The following is a 22,186-nucleotide window of genomic DNA, read 5'->3' on the forward strand; positions in this document are numbered from 1 at the left end:
CAATCATCTGAAGCTCTGTCAGCACTAGAACAAAAGCATTTTCAACAGAATCATGCTGAAGGTCTTCCTGCTTTTTCCGGTCCAAGTTCAAGCGTAGGTCTCCCGACAAGTGAATTCCACATATTACATGTTGCTGGCAAGATGAAAACCAGGCTAACCACTTCTAAACATTTCCATGGTTTAGGTTGCCTGGTCAAATGAAAGAGTAGAACACCCAAAATGACCACGGCACAAATGGGATATAAAAGCCCACAATGGTGCTATAATAGATTATCTCATGCTTTCAAGCTGTTTTAAGCTAGTCAGCCTTGCACTCTTCAGAATTAATGGTTTGGGGAAAATAAGAAAAAAAAGACTCCTTGGTCTGTTAGGGGAAAAGAAAAGGGGTTGTTTTCACAGAAACATTTAGATGTCTTGAATCTATCTGAATTTGTTTATCTGTATATATGTATATTAAATATTCAGGCTGTGCAATTATCAAGGCAAAAGTTATCAAGGCAAAAGTTTTGTCTACAACAAAATATGTCAAGGCCAGACTTGAACAGCTCAAAGCAGGCATCCCCAAACTGCGGCCCTCCAGATGTTTTGGCCTACAACTCCCATGATCCCTAGCTAAGAGGACCAGTGGTCAGGGATGATGGGAATTGTAGTCCAAAACATCTGGAGGGCCGAAGTTTGGGGATGCCTGGCTCAAAGTATACTCTGCCAATTTTGTCTGCTGTTTGAAGAACAACTTCCATTATTAAGACTTCAATCCTGTACCCACCTCCCTCGGAGTAAGTCCTATTGAACTCAGTGGGATTTACTTCTGAGCAGGGAGAGGGGATAAATTCAAGTCAGTTCTCATTTAAACTCATTATATTATTAAAAATTGCTGGGGAGGAAATGTGTGTATCGGGGAAAGTTGCATACCAAATTGTGTATACGAGGAGAGATCCACACTAAAATTCTAAGGAATATGTGTGAGGGCTTTTTAAAAACTGCAAACTGAAGTGGAAATGTGCAGAACAGAATTTAAGACTGGAAACATGAGAAACATAGAAAACTGAAATTGACATATTCACTTATCCCTACTTTTGAGTATGCTGTTAATTTAAATATATATATATCCGAGACAATTAATTTATTCTTCTTCCTGAGGTTATTCAGTATATGTTGAATTCAAAGAAGAAGCAAGCAACTGCAGACCCCAGACAAAAGGAGATCTTACAGTGATATATCTGAAGTTAAATAAGAGCCCCTAATTATACTGAGTCTCTTCTCTTTCAAGACACTTCAGCCTTTTGACTGCCAAACAGATCAGGGACCAAAGTGAGTTATGTTATTTCAGAAGATGTGTATATAAACAAAGCTCTGTGAGGAGCCACACCATGTGTATATCTGTGTTTTAACAGAAGTTGCTAGCATGCCGTTTTGATGGGGGGCTCTTTCAAACTAGTGTGCAGCTGCCACAGGAAATGTAATCTCATTGTGTCAGTGAAGTGCTGGTAGATACTGTACTACTTTTTAAAACTTTCCTGCCCCTCTGGACCATCAACAGATTTCAAAACATTGTTGCCAAGAGTTCTATGTCACACCCCAGAGTTGTCTTTCTGAAATCCTAGAAAAACCCTTAGGGCCCCTCCAGACATCCTGTTTATTGTGCTCATGATGCTATCTATTGGGGCAGCCGATCCCACTTTCTGTTCTGTTTGTGTCTGCAAAGGTTTGGGGGCACCTCCCCCATGCAAACCTTCCTGGCTGCCAGGGATGCCAACTTGAATAAAATAATGGGGCATAATCAATCACATGAGGTAGTGCTCACACACCATTTTAATTGCAATGCCCATGGTGACGGACAGCAGAGCCCAACCAGAGTCTGGTGATGGAGTCCCCCTGGAGCCTCTCTCTGGTCGGCTACAGAGTCAGCTAGCCACAGAGTGGGGAGGAACAGCACTTTGGAGAGAAGAATAAAAGGAGCAGTTTCTGAAGGAGAGAGTTAGATTTGAGATGATAGGGCTGAGGTCCAGGTTATGAGATAGGGCTTGATTTAAGATAAGTGATAGGGTGTGCTTCAAACAGGTAAATGGTGCTTCTCCTGCAGTTTGCTTCCCGTCTTGTGATGCCAGTTCCAAGCTGGAAAGAGGTTTAAACTGATATTCCTTACCTCTTTCTCAGGGTCTGTAGGTCACAGTTGCTTTGGGAGGATAGGATAGGAAGGTTAAGTGGGAGAGCCAGCTTTACGAATTGTCCGCTCTGTCCTGCCAGCATCTCTCAGCTTTCCAATACCTAGCAGCCAAAATGAAAGGAGTATAAAAAGACTGAATGTGAGATAGCAGGAAGTTGCCTTAGAACGTTTTTCCTATTTAGTACCATAGAATGAGAATCTCAGAGGAAACAATGCTTAAGTACACACTTTTATCCAGACTATCACAGGCCAGCTGTTGAAACGTTATTCTTTCAGAATGGGGTTGGATCTTTTGCCAGAACTCCTTAACTGTTTTCACCTTCCTCCGTTACTGAGCCTGCTGATGTGGCAGTTTACTCCTGACTGTAAAATGTGCTGTGATATTTCGCTCCATCTGACTGACTGTTGGCCTCGGGCTTCGTTAGACTTTGTCGAGACAGAGCGGGAAGGGGGGGGGGGAAGAGAGAGAGACAAAAAATAAAAAGAACCCAGAGGGAAATGTAAAACAGTGGGTTAAATTTCACAAGAAGAGGCCTCAAGGAAAACTTGCCAAGGGCTTTCCTTGCACTTAACACTCTTTCGGATCTACAGCAAGGCAGAATAAACTAAGCTGCAGGGAATAATGAGAGTATGAGTCGGTGAAAAGTAGGCAGGACTTGGGAGTTTTAGGCCACAATGCAACTGTGAGCTTGAATCACACACACAGAGAGAGAAAGAAGACTGAAAAGTATAAGGCAATTTACTTGCATTTACAGCTCTATAAATTGAGGTGATGATTTTATAGGCAACAAATGAAAGGAAAATATTTAGATATGCTCTAGTGACATCCAGGCTGGATTACTGAAACATGTTGTATTTGGGGCAGCCCCTGGTGATTATCTGGAAGCTTCAGCTGGTTCAGAAACAGCAACAAGACTACGTTATGTCATGCGAGTCTCAAAAGAGCTCTGCTGGACACCATCTTGTTCCAGGCTCAATTCTAGGTGCAAGGTATCAGCCTTTAAATCCCTAAATAGCCTGACGCTCTGATTTCTGAAACTCCATCTTTCTCCACATGAACATACTTACCAATTAATATCTACATCTAAAATTTGTATTAAAATATCTACATGTTTCTAAGAGCATCTTCATTAAATACACTTTCAATATGTTAAATTCCCTGGGTAGCTTTGCAAAAATAGCTCACTGAAAGCTATCCTAGAATGCTTCTGTGCAGGATAAAGTAGGACAACCTCATGTACAGTGATCTACACTGGAGGCCCTTCTCCAGGTGCCCAGACCTCTAAGTTTAGTTGGGTGCTCTTAGAGAAAAAATGTCTTTTACTGGCTGCCTACCATATTATCTAATAAAAGAAAGACTTTAAAACCACAATGCTTTTAGGGAGAGATATTACAAGATATCAGAAGCTGTTCAGCATTTTTTTTTTGCTGATCTTTGCAAGCTTATTATCTAAGCAGCAGCAATGCTTAAAAGAGTTTGTGCAGCTGGTGGTTTGGTTTTGCTCTTTTGACCTAAACCTTTTCTTATCCCGGTCTAAACTAATCCTTTCCTAAAATGCCATGCCATGCCTTTCACTTTATTATTTTTCTTTAATTTTCCTGTTGTTTTGTCCCTGTCTATCTTAAGCATAAAATATTACTAGGTCTGACAGCATATAGGCTGCACCATGAGAGAGAAGGGAGGCAAGCAAACAGGCCAAACCAACTCCTCCTCCTCCTTAATTTCACAGCTACTACTGTGTGGGTATCTTTATTTTTCTCTGGCTTGCTCTGCTAAGCATCCCTTTAACCTTGTGGACTAACCAGCCCATCCTACACTCCGTACTGTATAAAGTGGTTTAACATCTAGGCCTGAGGTGAAGAACAAGACCTCAGACCATTTCCCATCCCCACCCCTAAAAAACAAACAATGCTTTTACTTTGGGTTTAGTAATAAAGCAGTTTGAGAAAATAGGGTAGAGAAAAGCTAATTTTACAGTTAGATATGCATAAGTGCAAAAAATAAACAACTAGCTATACCTATTCTAGACTGTTTCCCTAGCCAAGTCACTTTGTATTCCTCAGTTCAGCTTTGTAGTCTTTTCCAGGTGTCTTCTGCCTTAGTAGCTAATATTTAGTAATCTATAATAGAATAATAGTATAATGGACACGGGATTTTGGGGGGGGTGCAATCCTATACACAAGCTAACTCTCTTCTATAAGACTTAGCAGTATCCTGGTTCTCTTGAAAGTGTTAAAGCCCCCCCCCTTCTGTTCTAGCTCTTGGAGTTTCTTTTTTATACTGATAATAATAATCACATTTCTTCTGATTGTGAGTGATTCCCCCCCCCAATTATAATGAGGGACTCTGTCATCCCAAATTGCAATGGCTTTATTGAACCGTGCAGGAGGTTAGAGCAGATGATTTCCAAGACTGTCCAGAAACTTCACTTAAGTCAAAATGAATTAGGCTGCTTAGCGGTCTAAATGAGTTGATAAGACTGTGGTTCAAACAGCTACACTGGCTCCCAGTTTGTTTTCCTATCCAAACTTGTTTTAACACTTAAGACAGAAATAGGCTAGAATAAGAAACTGCAAAGATACTACTACTGAGGAACCAGCACTGTTTTTGTTTTTTTGTTTTTGCGTCTCTAATGACACATTCTTTATTCATTTGTTTAATCTATACTCAACTTTCTATATTGAAATATGGTCATGGCAGAGGAGGCAAAGAGGGAAGAGGAAAACACAGCCCAAATTCATTTTATTCTTTCCCCACCCATGTCCGTCTTTTCATCAGGACCTGTTGGAGGTTAATATCCTTTCTCCTGTTATTTCTGCCCAGCATCTGGTACTACCTCTGGACTTAGCGCTTTCACTTAGCTGTCTTTGACATGGTTTTGGGGTTTTTTTTAAGCTATGCATTGTTGTTTAGTCGTTTAGTCGTGTCTGACTCTTCGTGACCCCATGGACCAGAGCACGCCAGGCACTCCTGTCTTCCACTGCCTCCTGCAATTTGGTTAGACTTATGTTCGTAGCTTCAAGAACACTGTCCAACCATCTCATCCTCTGTCGTCCCCTTCTCCTTGTGCCCTCAATCTTTCCCAACATCAGGGTCTTTTCCAGGGAGTCTTCTCTTCTCATGAGGTGGCCAAAGTATTGGAGCCTCAGCTTCAGGATCTGTCCTTCCAGTGAGCACTCAGGACTGATTTCCTTCAGAATGGATAGGTTTGATCTTCTTGCAGTCCATGGGACTCTCAAGAGTCTCCTCCAGCACCATAATTCAAAAGCATCAATTATTCGGTGATCAGCCTTCTTTATGGTCCAGCTCTCACATCCATATATACACTACTGGGAAAACCATACTTTAACTATACGGACCTTTGTAGGCAAGGTGATGTCGCTGCTTTTTAAGATGCTGTCTAGGTTTGTCATTGCCTTTCTCCCAAGAAGCAGGCGTCTTTTAATTTCATGACTGCTGTCACCATCTACAGTGATCATGGAACCCAAGCTATGCATATATATTTTAAAAGCATACAAAAGCATACAAAAACTAGGTATGTATGGGACCCGGAGCAAGCAACCCGCACTGGGTCCTCCCTGGTCTACGCAAAGTACCGTATTTCCACACAGCTAATCTATGCTGCTAAAATGCTTCCACTTCGAAATTTGAGCATGAAACCTAGATCTCGCAGCACCAGTTGCCTACTGGTGTCGATGAGCATGAAACAAATTAGTAAGCTAAAGTTAGCGGGGCATGATTCTGCATAAACACGCATAGGATCAGCTTGTAAGCATTCTTTGTTGCAGAGCTGCTCATACGGCTTGAAGGTGGGGAACATCCATGGTATATATACCTTGCAAGGACATGTCAGCAACAGGAAGGCTTTGGGCCAAATGTTGGCCGTGGAAATGGATGCTTCCCAGCCACCGACCCCTTCCCATTTACCACATTTGGGTGGGGAGGAAGTGACACATGTGGGGCAAAGACTTGCCACCCAACTAGCTTGGCCGTAGGGGTGAATCATTGGCTCTACTACTGGGCAGATGGATGTCAGTTGTGACAAGGTGGTGTTGAGAGTGTGGAGCTGTGTGTGCAGCCAGATAGCCTTTCCTAAGGTAGACTTCTCCCCTCAAGTAGCAGAGGACACCATTTGCCAGCATTGAAGTAAGAGTCAGCTGCCAGTTTGACCTGCTTCTGCGTAGTAAATGGAGGGAGAGATACCATCTTGTCCTGTGAAGTCAGAATGCTCCATCTCCCCCCTGGTTCCACCTGAATTACAGCGCCCCTGAGGAGGATGGCAATCCTATTTACTCTCAGGGGAAGGTTGTTGTTGACTTCTGAGGGGCGCTTTTCTGAACAGAAGGCGAGGAAAGAAATGGGGGGAGGAGGGAGGTCCTCAAACATTCAGAAAAGCCTGTGCTTATGCAGGAAAGTCTGGGGACTTGGACGCAAACTGAGCTGTGTGTTGAGCGCGCACTTTTAAAAAAGTTATCTTATAGGCCTGTAGAAGTGTTAAAATCCCCAGCTACCAAAGGGAGGGGAGGTGCTTGTTCGGAGGAAGCTTTTTTCCTCTCTGCAAGACAGCGCGGGGTGAGGAGGGGGACAAATCCAGCCGTCCCCTCAGGGGCTGACTAAATGAGGCGCTGCACAGCCTCAGTCACCCAGAGAAGCCTGCCCGGGCGCTTGCTCTTTTGGCGGGAAAACAACTTCAAAGGAGTTCGAGGCGCGCGGGGGCGACGCCTCAACTGCAAAAGAAGAGCAGCAACTGCAGCAGCAGCAGCAGAGAAAGGGATCCGAGCGGGAGGTGGGACTAAGGGGCTCCTCGCCCCTTTCCCCCTTCTCCGCTGACGTTGCGGTCTCCTCCCTCTGGCGGAGCCGAGGCGCCTGCAAAAGCCCTTCTGCCGCTCCGCGCGGCCCCGTGGTCTTCCGTCCGTCCCGCGACCCGCCTGCCCGAGCGAGAGAGCGAGCGAGCGAGCATCCACCGCGCACGCGGAGAGGCCACTACTTCGCTTCTTCGCCCGCCCGGAATGAGCGCTTGATTCCGGGAGGCAGTGCTAGTAGGCGCGGAGGCGGCCGGTTGCAGAGCGCGGGGGTCGACCTCCTGCCGCCGCCATGGAGTGAGAGGGTCTGCGCAACGGCCAGCTGGGGGAGAGGTAAGCGCTGGACTGGAGAAACCCCACCACCACCCCCGACGGCAGAAATGGCCGGCCGGGCATCCTCGTAGCTGGGGAAGTTTCCTCGGCCCTGCTCGGGGTTTGGATGGCCGTGAAATGCGCCGAGGGCAAGGCCAGCGCGCTCTGCAGATGCCCAGAGGCACTTTATCCTGACAGTTGAGGCAGAGCCAGTGGTTCGAGGAGCGGGGAGTTGGGTGGCTGGAAAGGGGTGGGTTCAACCTTCCCTCCTGAACTTAGGCGCAGACAATGGAGCCCCGGGGGTAGGAAAGCGCCAGAACTTCAGGAGTAAGGGTTGCCTGCGCATCCTGGCTTGGGGAGATTAATTGAAAGGAAGCTCCACGAAAGTCATTAGGAGTAAGCAGGTCTAAAATTGTTCTGGGGGTGGATTTCGATGAGACGAAGATCCGCTCTACTTGGAGGCTTCTCCCCTATCACAGAAAATCGAAGGGACCGATTGCTCATCCATTTAGGCTTAAAGGACTGGGGCCCGGTCTGGGTGGGTGAGTTTGTGTGCCTATTGCAGCTGATGCTGTGGCTGAGGCTCAGAGATGTGTGTTTTGCTGTGCCTCTCCATCAGTATGTAAGCTGAACTCATCTCCCTCTGATCTCCACAAAAGCAAGCCCTCTGCTTCACCCTCAAATGTGAAATGCCAGCGGTCTGAGAAGGATTTACAGAGTAGCAGTCCTATAGGCACTTGGGAGTTTTTCCGTTGCAAGTTCACCTTTCCATTCTTCACTCTCGCCAAGAGCAACAGACTCCCAAGAACAAAAAACAAGTGCAAGGGCTAGCAGCTTCTTGTAAAGTTGAAGACATTCTGAGAAGGCCTAAGGTTTTAGGCCTTGGCCTTGCTCTTGTTTTTGTTCTTGGGAGTCTGTTTGGCAGGCATGACTTTTGAGTGAAGAATCAAAGGGATAACTCCTGCCTGCCCAGTAGTGAAACAGCCACTAAAGGCAGGATTGTTCTGTACTGTTACAGCTAGCCATAGACTTATACAGAACAATCTTGGGCTCAGGAGTAAATCTCACTGAGGTGAATGGGATTTACTCCCTGGTAAGCATGCTTTGTCTTAGACCAGGGGTAGGCAACTTAAGGCCCGGGGGCCAGATGCAGCCCAATCCCCTTCTCAATCCAGCCTGAGGATGGTCCGGGAATCAGCGTTTTTACATGAGTAGAATGTGTGCTTTTATTTAAAATGCATCTCTGGGTTATTTGTGGAGCATAGGAATTCGTTCATTCACACACACACACACACACAAATATAGTCCGGCCCACCACATGGTCTGAGGGATGGTGGACTGGCCCAAGACTGAAAAAGGTTGCTGACCCCTGTCTTAGACCACTTCCACATATCTGATTGCAGCCTTAGACCGTTTCCACACATTATGCTGAAATGTACCTTTGATCCTCTTGCACTTCCATATGCAAATGTGGTAAAGGTGGGGCAGAGCACAGAAAATGGTTAAATGTTCAGTTTCAATCTAGTCAAGGTTATGCACTTGCATTAGATTGAACACCAGTTCAACCTAATCCTTTCCATGTTTCATTGGGAACAAGTATGTATGCAATTGCAGCATCAGTGAGCTCACTTAGAGGTCAGAATTTGCTTTATCTGACTATGGAGAGGTGTGAACCTAGTGGCGTAAGCCACTTGAGATACCCAGCAGGTCTACCCTGCTTGGAGTGCTCACCCTCTGTTATTCTGAACTACATTCTGGAATAAGTGCCATTCTACTTCTATAATCAAAGCCACAAATACAAAACTGACCACATTATCTTGTGTGGAGATGCATACATTGAAAAGTTAACGGGAAGAACCCATAGTTTGGCAGCCTTTAACCATGCTGACTGCATAAACAAAAGGCAGGTGAGACTCCCTGAGGGGTGAAAACTAATATTTGTTAAGTGAATTTGAGCCCACACTCTTATACTAAATAACCCTTCCATGGCCTCACACCAATCTTCTGTAGTTTCTCTTTTAAAGGTGGCACTCTTCAAAAGTTAGAAAATGTTCCATCGTGTCTCTGACTAATAATGGATTCCATTGCAACAACTTTGGTTTCCAGAGGTACTGAGGAGGAAAAGGGGACAAGAAGGGAAAGGATGAATACATTGCAAATGGAGCAAAGAATAAAGGAGCACTGCTGCTGTGCTTTCCTGATAATAGCTTTGTCTGCCAAAGTACAGTAGTAACTTACATGCATTTAACTTGTTTGCATTCAGCTTTACGTGCTTGGGAACAATAATTTTTTAAAATTGAAACTGGGTGGGTGTACAAGGAAAAAAGACTTTGGCAATCTCACCTACCATTGTACCCAATGTGTTTTCACTATACTGTATGTGATTTTGGCTTTATGCGCTATCCCTGGAACGTAACCCCCACATACGTTTTGGGTCTAATGTAGATATTGCACGCACACACACATGAAATAATGGCAAATGTGCATCTCAGTTTCTCTGACTGGAACATTTAATTATATTTTAATAACAAAGGAAACTGACAAGGCAGTGTGAAAGTAATATCATCAAAAATCACTGCCTTGTATATGTGGCTATTGCTTTGCTTGTTTAGGGCAAAGATATGGAGGCAAAAAAACCCTCCCAGAAATATGGGGCTACTCTTTTAAATATTGTTGTCAGAAACACAACTTGCGAACTCTTGCTTCCACTATCTTTCAAAATCAGAGTTGGTTGGTGAGCTCAAAGAATACAAGATGTGGTTAACATTACAGAGTAAAGAAGCAAAGCAGAATTGGCAAAACTAACTGCAGTAATAAGGTATCAATCAAATAAGAAATTAAGACTACAATGGAAATGGTTTGAAGATTATATGTCCAAACACTGCTCAAAAAAATAATACGTTTGGATTAATGCTTGTAAAGTCGAGTAAGAATAAACAATAGTAAGTTAAGAGAATTAAGAAACGAAGATATAAATTGCAATGTGAAATACAATAATACTGTACAAAAGAAGGTGAATGTTGGTGGAGGGAAGTCACAAGGGTGTTTTAATGTTTGTAATTGGTGTTAGTAGCGTATGTGAAATATTTGTGTTCGTTTGTATGTGTATATATAAGAAGAAGCAAAGCAGAAATTTAAGAGCTGGAGTTCAATTATCAAATAAGTTTGTAACATCATAGTGAAACATGCCATTCCTTTGATGGCAGGACTACATAATAGTAGGTGTTGGAGCATTCATATCTTAAGGCGTCAGTCCTAAATACACCTACGTACTTTGAAGTAAGTCCCATTGACACAGAAGGGCACAGTAGGGCATATTTCCATGAAAACATGAATAGGATTGTGCAACATATAACATATCGTGCTTTGGAATGTAGGCATCATTGTGTGATGCCCTGAACTAACACTGCACTGAAGTCAAAATATTCTCTTCACAGCTTTTCTTATCAGAGCAGTTTGAGGTCATGAGCTCAGCATTACCTTTTACTGCATTTGTCAGCAGATAAAACAAAGAACATGTCTATCAAAAATAGTTAAGAAAGAAGCGCAGATAAACATTTCCTTCCCAGCCACCATTAATATTTTGAGACAGCTAGACAGAACCAAGCAATTCAGTTCTTCAAATTCTTGCTCTGTTTACCATTCTCCAAGTTGGCATGAATACTACAGGAAAGGGCTGAGAGAAGGAGGGAACCCTGGTGGATAAAGGCATGCACAAACAGGGCAGCTATTCATCATCTGGGATCTGTTCCTAACAATGTCAAGGTTTGTAGTATCACCTTTGACAGGTAGATGGAGCTTGATCTCTCCTCTGTTGTGGTTTTAAATCATTGAAACTTAGATATCTGAACTTTTACTTTTCAGGAGTGTAGTCAATTTTCAGCATCTGTACATGTAAGGAAATTATAAGAGTTATCAGAAACAGTAATACATAAACGTTTGATTTTGTTTTCTATCATACCTGCCAAGTCTCCTGCTGAAAAATACAGGATCAGCAGCGGCGCAGCAGCGGAAGCCGCTTCTACGCAACTTCCGGACATGCGTAGAAGCGACTTCCGGTGCTGCTCCGCCCATGCTTGGGCACTGAAAATCAGCCAGAGCGGCACCGGAAGTCGCTTCTACGCATTTACGGACATGCGTAGAAGCAACTTCTGGTGCCGCGCTACCCATGTCTGGGCACCAGAAATCGGGCAGCACCAGCACCCAAAATGGAGCCTCCCTGGCAGGTAGAAAATCCGGGGGATTTCTGTAATTTATTTCAGTTCATGAGACCAGCGGGAAACGGATTAAAATCCAGGAGTTTCCCGTGAAAAATGGGAGACTTGGCAGCTATGTTTCTATTTGCCATGGGTGTAGTTAATGCGCAGGACTGCAATCCAAGGCTTGCTAACTGGAAAGCAACGACTTGCTGAAGGTTGTTTTGAGTACATTTCACAGGGCTGCACTCTTAAGTTATATTTTGGTGCACCTAAGGTTCTCTGGGTAGTTCTCATCGTCCCAATACAAAGTTCCACTAGTGAACACTTTGTGAGTGTAGAGAAGTCCCACCTAAAAGAGCACTGAGAGTATTCGTGTGTGTAAGCTTCATGTACGCCTAAGAGCTTTCACATTCATAAGGAGCCATTACGTCAGCATGTGATCGCATGAAAAGATTATGGTGAAGAGTAACAAGAGAAGAAAAGCCCACTTTCTGTCTTTTTTCTGACACATAAGGTAAAATATTATACTCAAGGCAATAGTACTTTGTGAGGGTGCCCTGTTTTATCAAACAGTGTGAGTATGAAAAACTTGAGTTCCTTGTGTTTTATTTCACATGCTCATTTATAAGAAAAGTATAACCCAAAACTTCCCATGCTCATTCAGAAATAACTCCTACTTATTGCAATGGGATGTTGCAAAAAGAGTGAGCTGTGTTGTCCTGTGTCAAATTTACTTAATACCAAAAATGCATTATTTTCCAGACCTACTTCATTAGAGAAATTCTTCACACTGTGAGATGAACTGACAACACACTATATCATAACCCTCCACTGCTTTTTACTGTAAAAGCCAAACACCAGTTGGTTTCACTATGAAAGAGAACCTGATCTCAGCCTCTTCTCCATTTCTCACAAATGGTTCCCCCCCCTGCTTTTCCTGCAGCACATGCTACAGTTCAACTTCTACCTACACGAGTTCAACATGCACTTGTTGGATTCCTGCATTTGGTTCCTCATCTTCTGTGCACATTTGGAACAAACTGTCTTTATTTTTAAGCAATTCAATCTAACTCATCAGCGTTTCAGTGGTTGTTTTTCTCTTTGTGAGACTTTTGTAAGTGGATGTTATTAATGATCCCCATGTCTTCTGAAGGTTTAGCTTTACATCATAGTTGGGACTTGAACTGACCCCTAAGTGATCTTTGGATTCTAACTAAATTCCACTTCTCTCCTGCTATTTTCTCAACTCTGACCAGTTTTTCTCCTTGTCATGCTGGAGTTCTATTAGAGTATCAATTAAGCTGGTGGTGGTCTCTTGTAGTAAGGCTGGCACAAATTCATTCCTACCCCAGCATAATTTTTCCTTTGAATCATTGTGCTTGTGTTGTGATTTAGGACCAATCTTATATGACTCAGCAGGCGTAACCCAAGGATAGAATTGTTCTGTTCCTGTTTCTTGGCTTCTCAAAATTCCATTTGGCTTAATCAATGACTTTGAATACTGCTCCATATTGAAATCTGCAGCTGACACTTTTCTAGAAAAAGAATAAGGAGTGGTCTTCTTGAACTTGTGATCTATTGGTATGTAGAGAACTTGCAGCTGCTATTGTCATAATCGTAAACTGAAAAACTGAAAAATATATGCCTGCAAAGAAGATCTGTTTAAACAGTTGAGGAGGGGAGGAAAATTTCAACATAATTTATGGCCAAATACATAGCAACATAGTTTTGGGTGGTTTTTTATTTTTACATTTTTGTAAGTTGATATCAGCAATAAAAAAGCTTATTGTTAATGCTTTAAAAATATTATTGGATGAAGACACTGAAATTTGGTGCAGTCTAACTAATAGAACTGACTAAAAGCACTTCTGTTATAGTCTGTCACTGAATTGGTAAATCACTTTTATAACGATGGAGCATTATTAGTTTTAACCACTTATTCTGTGTTACTGTTTTCAGTAAAATGTTACTGTTTCATTTGCACTTCTCCCGTAACAAATCTAGATGCAGAATAATACAAGATATGGGGAGGGCCTAAGAAAATTAAGTCATTCTTGATGAGTCACGCCACTGAAAGCAATGGATATAGGTTGCTGAAGTTAATTGTTTTCCATGAATCTGCTCTGAGCATGGCTAACACAGGATGTCAGGTATTATTAATGAAACACAGTTTTCAGTGTTTAAAATAAAAAATAGAAAATTCATATTTACATTTAAATTCCACACCCCTCACACTCATCACTGATTCAGTCTCTTAAATATTGTGTATCTTAATGCAGGGTTATATAGACCTTCCCTTTAGTTTTAATTTGCTTGTGACCAGACCCTGACCTAAAGAAGAATGACAAAAGTGGAATTGACCAATGTTGCTTTGTTCTCAATAACCTGCGGGTGGCTTGATTTTTGATTTTTTAGTTTGGTCCTGTTGTATAGCACATCCAACAGATGATGCAGTTGCTAGTTGCCAGGTTGAGATATTTCTTTCAACACCAATTAATACTGTATTGGAATGGCAGTTTATCATCAACCCATTTCTGCTGACAACAGAAAACTTCATTGTGATCTTTTCTTAGTAACAACTGTAGCATTATTCTTTTGTTGTTTTGGGAAGATACAAAACAGATTTTGTTTTAGGAAGATACAAAACAGCACCATAGACTAAGTAGCAATGCAGAGTGTTCCTGGATGCCTAGTTAGAAAACATTTGTCTCTCTACCATGATTTTGGGGGACTTGGATTTTCATGTCTTGTGAGAAGTAGATTATTTCTGTATGGATCGCCTTTTACATTTGTCTCAAGGTCATTTACAAACATGCTGTAAAAACAGATTTTAAAACTGTATAACAAACAACTGAAGATAGGCAAAGACCTTTTCCAGCCCGTGGAAAAAACCTTGTTGAAACGAAAAGTTTCTTCATTTGTTTCCGGAAAGTATAGATAGTGACCTCCTGTTATATTTTGACAGTGATGCTGTTTACAAAATAGAGGCAGTCACAGTGACAGCGCTGAAACCCCTGCTCCGAGTTACTGTGGCTATTTTGGGGACTTTAAGGAGAAACTCTCCTGCAGAACTCAGTGACCTACTGGGAATCTAAGGAATAAAGTCCTGAGGATCATCTAGTCCAATCCCCTGCAATGTAGGAATATGCAGCTGCCCCATACAGGGATTGAACCTGCAACCTTGGCATTATCAGCACTATGCTCTAACCAACAGGTGTTAGTATCAAAAACTTGAACTTGGCTTGGTAGCAGATTGGGAGATAATGCAAATGATGCAAACAAGGTGTAATATGCTGGTGGTAGTTTGACCCCACAAGCATCATAGCCACCCTGTTCTGCACCTCCAAACAAAGTTCAAGGGTAGCCTCACATTGCAGTAATCCAACCTTGAGGTTACTGATACATAAACAACTGTGTTCAAGCTATCACAATCCAGGAATGGCCATAGCTGTCTTAGCAGATGAAGCTAGTAAAATGCGTTCCTAGCCAATGAGGACACCTCCAGTGACAGAACTGGATTTAGGAGCACCCATTATCACATCTTCACTTGAAGCAGTCATTTCAGACCATAGAAAGCTTCACACTGCCTGTGTATTTTACAGCACAATCCTGTACATGGCTACTCAGAAGTCCTACTGAGTATAGTAGCTTTAATTACATATACAGTGGTACCTCGGGTTACAGACTCTTCAGGTTACAGACTCCACTAACCCAGAAACAGTACCTTAGGTTAAGAACTTTGCTTCAGGATGAGAACAGGAATCGCGGTGTGTTGGCAGCGGGAGGCCCCATTAGCTAAAGTGGTACCTCAGGTTAAGAAAAGTTTCAGGTTAAGAACAGACCTCCAGAACGAATTAAGTTCTTAACCCGAGGTACCACTGTATAAAGCACTAACTACCGGTATGAATGATACTCTTTGGTCGCATTGGCTCTGCAGTTCACCATTCTACACTTTCCTATTGTTTAATTTCCAAGCAAAGGGTCTGCTGGTTTCTCTTTGAGGTTTCCCGACTCAAAAGAGAGCAGGGCAATTAAAGGCACAGAAGTCCTGTCCTCTATTGAGTCTGGCAACCCTACTAATCACATCATTCTCTACCCCTGCAAAAAAAAAAAGCTGCATTATTCCTTCCACAGCAGTGAAAGAGGTGAATTTGAACCCTAAGCTGCATCAAGAGGAACACTTTCCCACTCCAGTTGCAATTGATGGAATCCCCATGCTGAATCCTGTGGGTCACTATTGTTTCATATATTAGTTACAGGTAAGTAGCCGTGTTGGTCTGGTGTAGTCGAAACGAAATAAAAAAATTTTTTTTCTTCCAGTAGCACCTTAGAGACTAGGGTTGCCAGACTCAATAGAGGACAGGACTTCTGTGCCTTTAATTGTCCTGCTCTTTTTTGAGTCTGGAAACCTTAAAGAGAAACCAGCAGACCCTTTGCTTGGAAATTAAACAAAGGGTCTGCTGGTTTCTCTTCCAGGTTTCCAGAGCAGGGCAATTAAAGGCACAGAAGCCCTTTCCTCTATTGAGTCTGGAAACCCTAGTGATTAGAGAGCAGATACTTTTGTGTGGCATTGATACAGCCTTTTCTACTTAAGTGTTGATACAATACTATGCCAGTAATAAAGAGAGACAGTTTGCCCCACCTACCGTAGTATTTAATTTATGCCAAAATGCAAGGAGGGAACCATTCAGCCCAGCAGCCAAATAACACAACTATTCTCGCAAGTTCAAGTTCAACAGCTCCACAAGCCAGCAATTAATTTATAAGCAGTCAATTGACTTTTTTGTGTGTAAAGTCCTCACTTGAATCATTACTCCTGTTTCCAAACATTAATTTATTAGTCTAATTTTGGGCCCTATGGTTTGATCTCTGTGTGTGGCTTCTGTTTATTTTAGCTTCTAACATGTTTTCCCCTTTCTGAATCTTATGAAATGGCTTCCCCTCAGGAAAAACATCATTGTGCAGTAGGTTTTGGATGTCATTTTTCTCCCCTTGCCCTCGGCCTACTTCTGGTTTTAATAATTGAAAACTACTGTTCATTATTTACATAAATCCATCTCTCTTGGTCTTGCTTTCTCTAACCTTTCCCCTCTTGAGAATTTCAGGAATTCTCTGACTTTCCTCTGGGGAATCCTAGCCTGTTTTATCTAAGACCTGTGTTGAGTCGGTAGGTAATTTTGATGGGAGGAAGGAGAAATAGCCATGGTTAAACAGTCTTGTTTTGTTTTTTACTTTCACAGAGTGTGCCATTATTATTATTTTTTACCCCTTTTTAAACAGGCGGGTAGTTGGGAAAATATACATTTTTACTTTACATTCAACTTTTAAAGTGACAGGCTGTAAATCAACACATGTGAAATCGAAGGGTTCTTTTAAGCTAATAGGAAAAAACACACATGCCCTAAAGACCAGCTATTTCAATTACATTTCCAGGATCTACTCTGCTGCTTTTTCCTCTCCTCTTAATGAAGACGTGTCACAGCTAGAGGCTTTATACACAATTCTAATGACTCCTGTACAAGCCTCCCACATTCCAAATCCTTTACTCCACAGCTGTGAACGTCAGCCAATCTGACACACACAGTCTTGGCTTGGCTGATGTTAACATAATCCCTCTCTCCCTCTCCCTCCCTCTCCTCCTCCCCTTTGTGCAAGTACAGTAAGAAACTACTTATATTGGGCAGTCTTAATTGTCTTGATTGTTGAAAAGACTTTTTAATAGCCCAGTATTTAATTATGCCTGATAAATTAGACCTTTCTGTATATCTGAACCTTCTGGGTAGGGTGGCCAGATGCAAAGGAGGACAGGGTTCTCGCAGCTGTATATGAAAGAGGGGAATTTAGCAGTTATGCAAGCCACTCAATGTGAAATTCCCTCATCTACATACCTATTAAATGTGCAGGAGCCCTGTCCTCTTGGACTCTCCCATCCTGTTCCCGTTCCGGGTGATGGGGAGGAGAGGATTGGATAGCTCCTTCAAGTCCTGCAGCATGAGAATGCCATGCCCATAAAAATATATACCGTATTGGCCCAAATATAAGCCGCACCCAAATATAAGCCACAACTTTAAAATTCAAGGGGGGGGGGGAAGAAAAAGATAATACCCCAATATACCGGTAAGCCATTCCCTTAAAATTCCACAGACACTCACACCCGTAAATGGCAAATGTTCTGTTTTACCGTATGTCTGTTTCAGCAGCGATATCGTAAAAGCCAATTTTTACAAGGTCGCAAATTTAAGCCGCACTTTAACTTTTCATGGTCGGAATTTGGAAAAAAGTGAGGCTAATATTCAAGCCAATATGGTATTTATGTTTGCATTGAAATTGTGAAGCCTTTGCGAGTACAGGGGGTGAAATATGAAGTTCGTAACTAGAGACAGATGCAAGTCTTAGCTGCTAAGTATCCCGTTTTTCGCGGGAAACCCCCGGATTTTAATCTGTTTCCCACTGTTCTCACGAATGGAGAAAAATCCCGGAAATCCCCCGGATTTCCTACCTGCCAGAGAGCCTCCATTTTGGGTGCTGGTCTTCCCATGTGTGGGCACCGGAAATCAGGCAGAGCGGCACTGGATGGCCGTCGGGCATGCATAGAAGCGACTTCTGCTGGCACTCTGCCCGATTTCTGGTGCCCACACATGGAAAGAGTGGCCCCGGAAGTTGCTTCTCCACAACGTCTGGTGCCGCGCCGCTGCTGATCCTGCATTTTTCAGCGGGAGACTTTGCAGGTATGATGCAAGTCTTTGTTAGAACAATATGCTTCATCAAATATTGATTTCACCCCCGCCAATGTTATAACACTATGCCTGCATAGGTGGTGGGATAGCAAGTAATACGTAATAAAGATTAATGCCCCCCCAATCTTTAGTCACCCTGTCACCACAGCCATTATAAGGCCATTATTCCAACTAATTATACAGGCAGTAATAGCACCCCACATAAGTCTCACTGGGGAACACAGATCTCATACAGGAAGATGGGAGGAAGGGAATACATCGCTATCATGTTTGTTTGTTTTTTACACCCAAAGCTCTTGTTGCCTGTAGTGCCCACAAAAGGCAAGCTGTGCTTTATGGAGGTCACACTCACATCTGTCCAAGATAGTGCTTGGGTTCCAATATAACCCCCCTCCTGCATTTCCTTTACCCACTGAACTGCTAGGAGGCCTGTAGTACTGCTGCTGTTGATTCTGCTCATCCATGCGCATGCTCCTCCCCTGCCAAATGCTGCTTCCCCTTTAAGTGCAGGCAATCCAAAGTGCTGTACTGCATTATAGAATTTGTTTGTTCCACAAGTGGAGCAATTTGCTGGGATAACTGGTTCTCCATGCAGGACTTCTCCACGCCCACACTGCCAAGTAAATTCATTCATTTAGTGGTTTACAAGAACATTAGTTGTGTGAAAGGTGTGTATGTGTACTGGACTGATGGGTAACTTCCATGTAGGGCTGGGGGAAGGGTTATTTTTCTGTATACAACAACATGGTTAGTGGGTGGTTGTGGATTTTTACAGGAATGCTGTGGGAATTTCTGTCTTTGTTGCTACATTGGCTTTTGTTTATATAGATATTGCTGCTCTGTTGAATCTGTGACTGATAGAGCAAAGGGTCATGACTACTTTATGCCTGCAGTAGTCGTAGTCTAGTGGCTGCCCAGCATTTCAGGCTCATCGGATTGTCCTACTCTGAGCTATCCCCCCCCCCAACACACACACACACACACACACACACACACACACACACACACCTATTAAGGTTCCTCTCCTTGAGAGTTGTGAACTTTTAAAGACTGCATGCATTTCAGATTAGGCAATTAGCATTTAGGCACATGTGGAGCATTCTGCATAATTATATAAGGTGTTATACTTGACATTGCATGGAAGAGAGAGAGGGGGGAGGGGGAGGGGGAGGGGGAGGGGGAGGGGGGAGGGAGGGGGAGGGGGGAGGGAGATATGGAGTACCTTGTAAATGTGTTTTCAGTTTTTGAATACTCAGAGGCTTTACACAAAACTAACCATAACTATCATTCTTGTTCCCTCACCCTTCCCTCCCCCATCTAGGCTCCTTCAAAGATGGTCCGGCTGCCATTGAGACCTGGAGCTCTAATGCCACAATGAGGACTCACACACGGGGGGCTCCTAGTGTGTTTTTCATATATGTGGTTTGCTTCGCACTGGTCTACAGCAGCAATAACAGCCCAAGCACCGTGGTTCCTTTTGTCAATGCCAACTACGACAGCTACCCAATGCTCTACTTTTCCAGAGGAGAGATGCGGGATTTGCAATTCAAGGCCGCCAATTCGCACCAACACATTTCTGCTCGGTTGGCCGAGGCTGTGCAGACCATGCTGTCAAACCCTTTGGAGTACCTTCCTCCCTGGGATCCCAAGGACTTCAGCGCTCGATGGAATGAGATTTATGGCAACAACTTGGGTGCTCTAGCAATGTTCTGCCTGCTTTATCCAGAGAACCTGGAAGCTATCAATATGGCCAGAGATTACATGGAAAGAATGGCGGCTCAGCCTAGTTGGTATATTTTTATTTTTGTTTTTACTGCCCCCTCCCCACAAAAAAATCCATTTGTACTAAAAAAAAAAATTCATATGAAGAGAAAGCAAAAAAAGGGGTAGGACGTTTTGGCTTTCTTCCTTAATTTTGTTTGAAATGACTGCACATTTTCCAAAGCCTAAAGCCATGGCAGATGCTTATAACTCCCCCCCCCCCAAAAAAACCCTACGCATTATGTTAGTCATGTATGTAAACATGCATGCTTAATCAGACTGTTTTTATTCTGGAGAAAAATCAGCTATGAGACACTAATGTGGAATGTGCTCCAAATCCAGAGCTTGTACCCATTTTCTGCTGAAAATCCCCCTTGCCTGGTTGCCATTTGTCACCTGAGGAGCTGCTTAAAGTAAAGGTACTGTCTGTAGTCATGACATAGTGCCATTGTTCCCATGGAGCATTCTCTTTGGGAACCCCACTGGGTTCTTGTAGGCAGCGAAATGGTAGCTTTTTAATACTAAAGTAGAAAAAGGAAGAAAATTCCTTGGCCACTTCATTTTTAATTTTTAATTCTAAACTGCCCTGAGATCTACAGGTATAGTGTAGTGTACACATTTAATAAATACATAATAATAAATAAGTATTTAAAGGCTAAGACTTCCTCCTAAAAGGTCTTAAGTGTCCCCTTCCATGGGCAGGCCCATTTTCACAAGTAACTAATAGTCCTGCCAAAGAGGAAGGGATATTTGGCTCAGTCTTTGTTTATATGATAGCAAAAGAATATTATTTCAATATGAGTACTCAGTTACAAATATAGCAAAACCTAAATGTGTTAACAGTTCATAGTAGGAGTTTCCACCCTACACAAAGTATTTATTATGCAGTTTGCATTCTTTCCTGCAGTCTTTTCAACTGTTTTAATACTGCCATTCATTGCTTTCTCACTTAAGTGCCTAACAAGTGTTAAAATTATCTCCTACTTACTTCCATATCATTTGGTATGCTGTTCTTAATTACATCCTAGAAAAATCATATTTGCAGTCAAATGAGCCACAGGCAAATTCTTGCTCATATTCTGTTTTTTTTCTGGAAACTCACATTTTAGTTGGATAGTTAAAGACATTTTGTATTCTCTTTTATATATATATATAATCTATTTTTATTAATTTTCCAATTAAAACACGATTATATCACATTCATTATTTCAAATTATACAAATACATATCAATTAAACCGAATATTATGCCAAATCATATACTATTTTCTGGAGTTCCCATGCTTCAAAAATTTGGGGATTCCTCGCACCCGTCTACTGCCGTCTTTTTCTAAAGTCCAAATCTTCACTCAAAATCCAAAATAATCCCGATCATTCCCCACCAGTCACTAAAATATTTTCTTCTTTCATCCGATTTTTTCACAGCTGCTGAAATAAGTATCAAACGAGAGTTCACATGCACAATATACTGGGCTCCATCACTGGTACCTGCAGGTAGACCTGAGAGCATAGCTGCCAAGTTATCCCTTTTTTAAAGGGATTTTCCCTTATGCTGAATAGGCTTCCTCGCGAGAAAAGGGAAATCTTGGCAGCTATGCCTGAGAGAGATCCCAACCTGAAGCCCTGGAGAGCTGCTGCCAATCAGGGTAAACATTACTGAGCTAAGAGTGTTTATGAAATTAATCTAATCTCAAAATCCGTAACTCAGGTTACACTTTTAAAGACACACCCTCTAAGAAGTGAGATATCTGCTCTGTTATAAGTTTTGATTTAATTTTTGTATCATTAATGGTTCAGAGAGCAGCAAAAACTTTTCATGGTGAACACTTACTCCAGATTGTCACAAATGGAGGAGGACCACAGTAATTCCTGCTACTGATATAGTAGCTTGCACGTTACAACGCTGAATGGACCCAGTTATGCAAGCCATTCAACAAGTATGACGAGTGGAAGCCTGAGGAAATGTTAGCATTAGCATGATGGGTGGAATGGGAGGAGAGGTCGCATACAAGCGTGAATATTGCAGATAGAACCTAATTACCCGACCTCTCGCTTGATTTCAAGTTTTCCCATGTCTATAGCATTCACCTGTAACAAAATAGCCTCCCAACTCTAGATCCAGCTTATTGGGCCGTTTGAAGACTTTTACTGAAAAGTGTGAAAGTAACCATTGTTTTCTTTTTACAGTGTCTAGGCTGAATTGCCTGC

The 22,186-nt window shown here is 42.5% G+C and overlaps 1 protein-coding gene across 3 annotated transcripts in view; it reads left to right on the top strand.

Annotated features, from left to right (window-relative positions):
- Positions 1–6,799: 6,799 nt before the first annotated feature.
- The window catches only part of DSE (dermatan sulfate epimerase), a 29,341-nt gene continuing 13,954 nt past the window's right edge, over positions 6,800–22,186 (top strand). The window contains exons 1-3 of one of the 3 annotated variants that reach the window (XM_035109123.2): positions 7,198–7,303; positions 15,616–15,740; positions 19,540–20,008. In XM_035109123.2, the coding sequence (XP_034965014.1) occupies positions 19,593–20,008 (416 nt within the window). In that variant the 5' untranslated portion in view covers positions 7,198–7,303; positions 15,616–15,740; positions 19,540–19,592. Of the gene's footprint in view, positions 7,304–15,615; positions 15,741–19,539; positions 20,009–22,186 lie in introns of those variants that run through there. The other 2 variants (XM_035109124.2, XM_035109127.1) reach the window with 2 other exon arrangements.

Source organism: Zootoca vivipara, chromosome 3 (assembly GCF_963506605.1).
Source record: "Zootoca vivipara chromosome 3, rZooViv1.1, whole genome shotgun sequence".
NCBI classification, from domain to species: domain Eukaryota; kingdom Metazoa; phylum Chordata; class Lepidosauria; order Squamata; family Lacertidae; genus Zootoca; species Zootoca vivipara.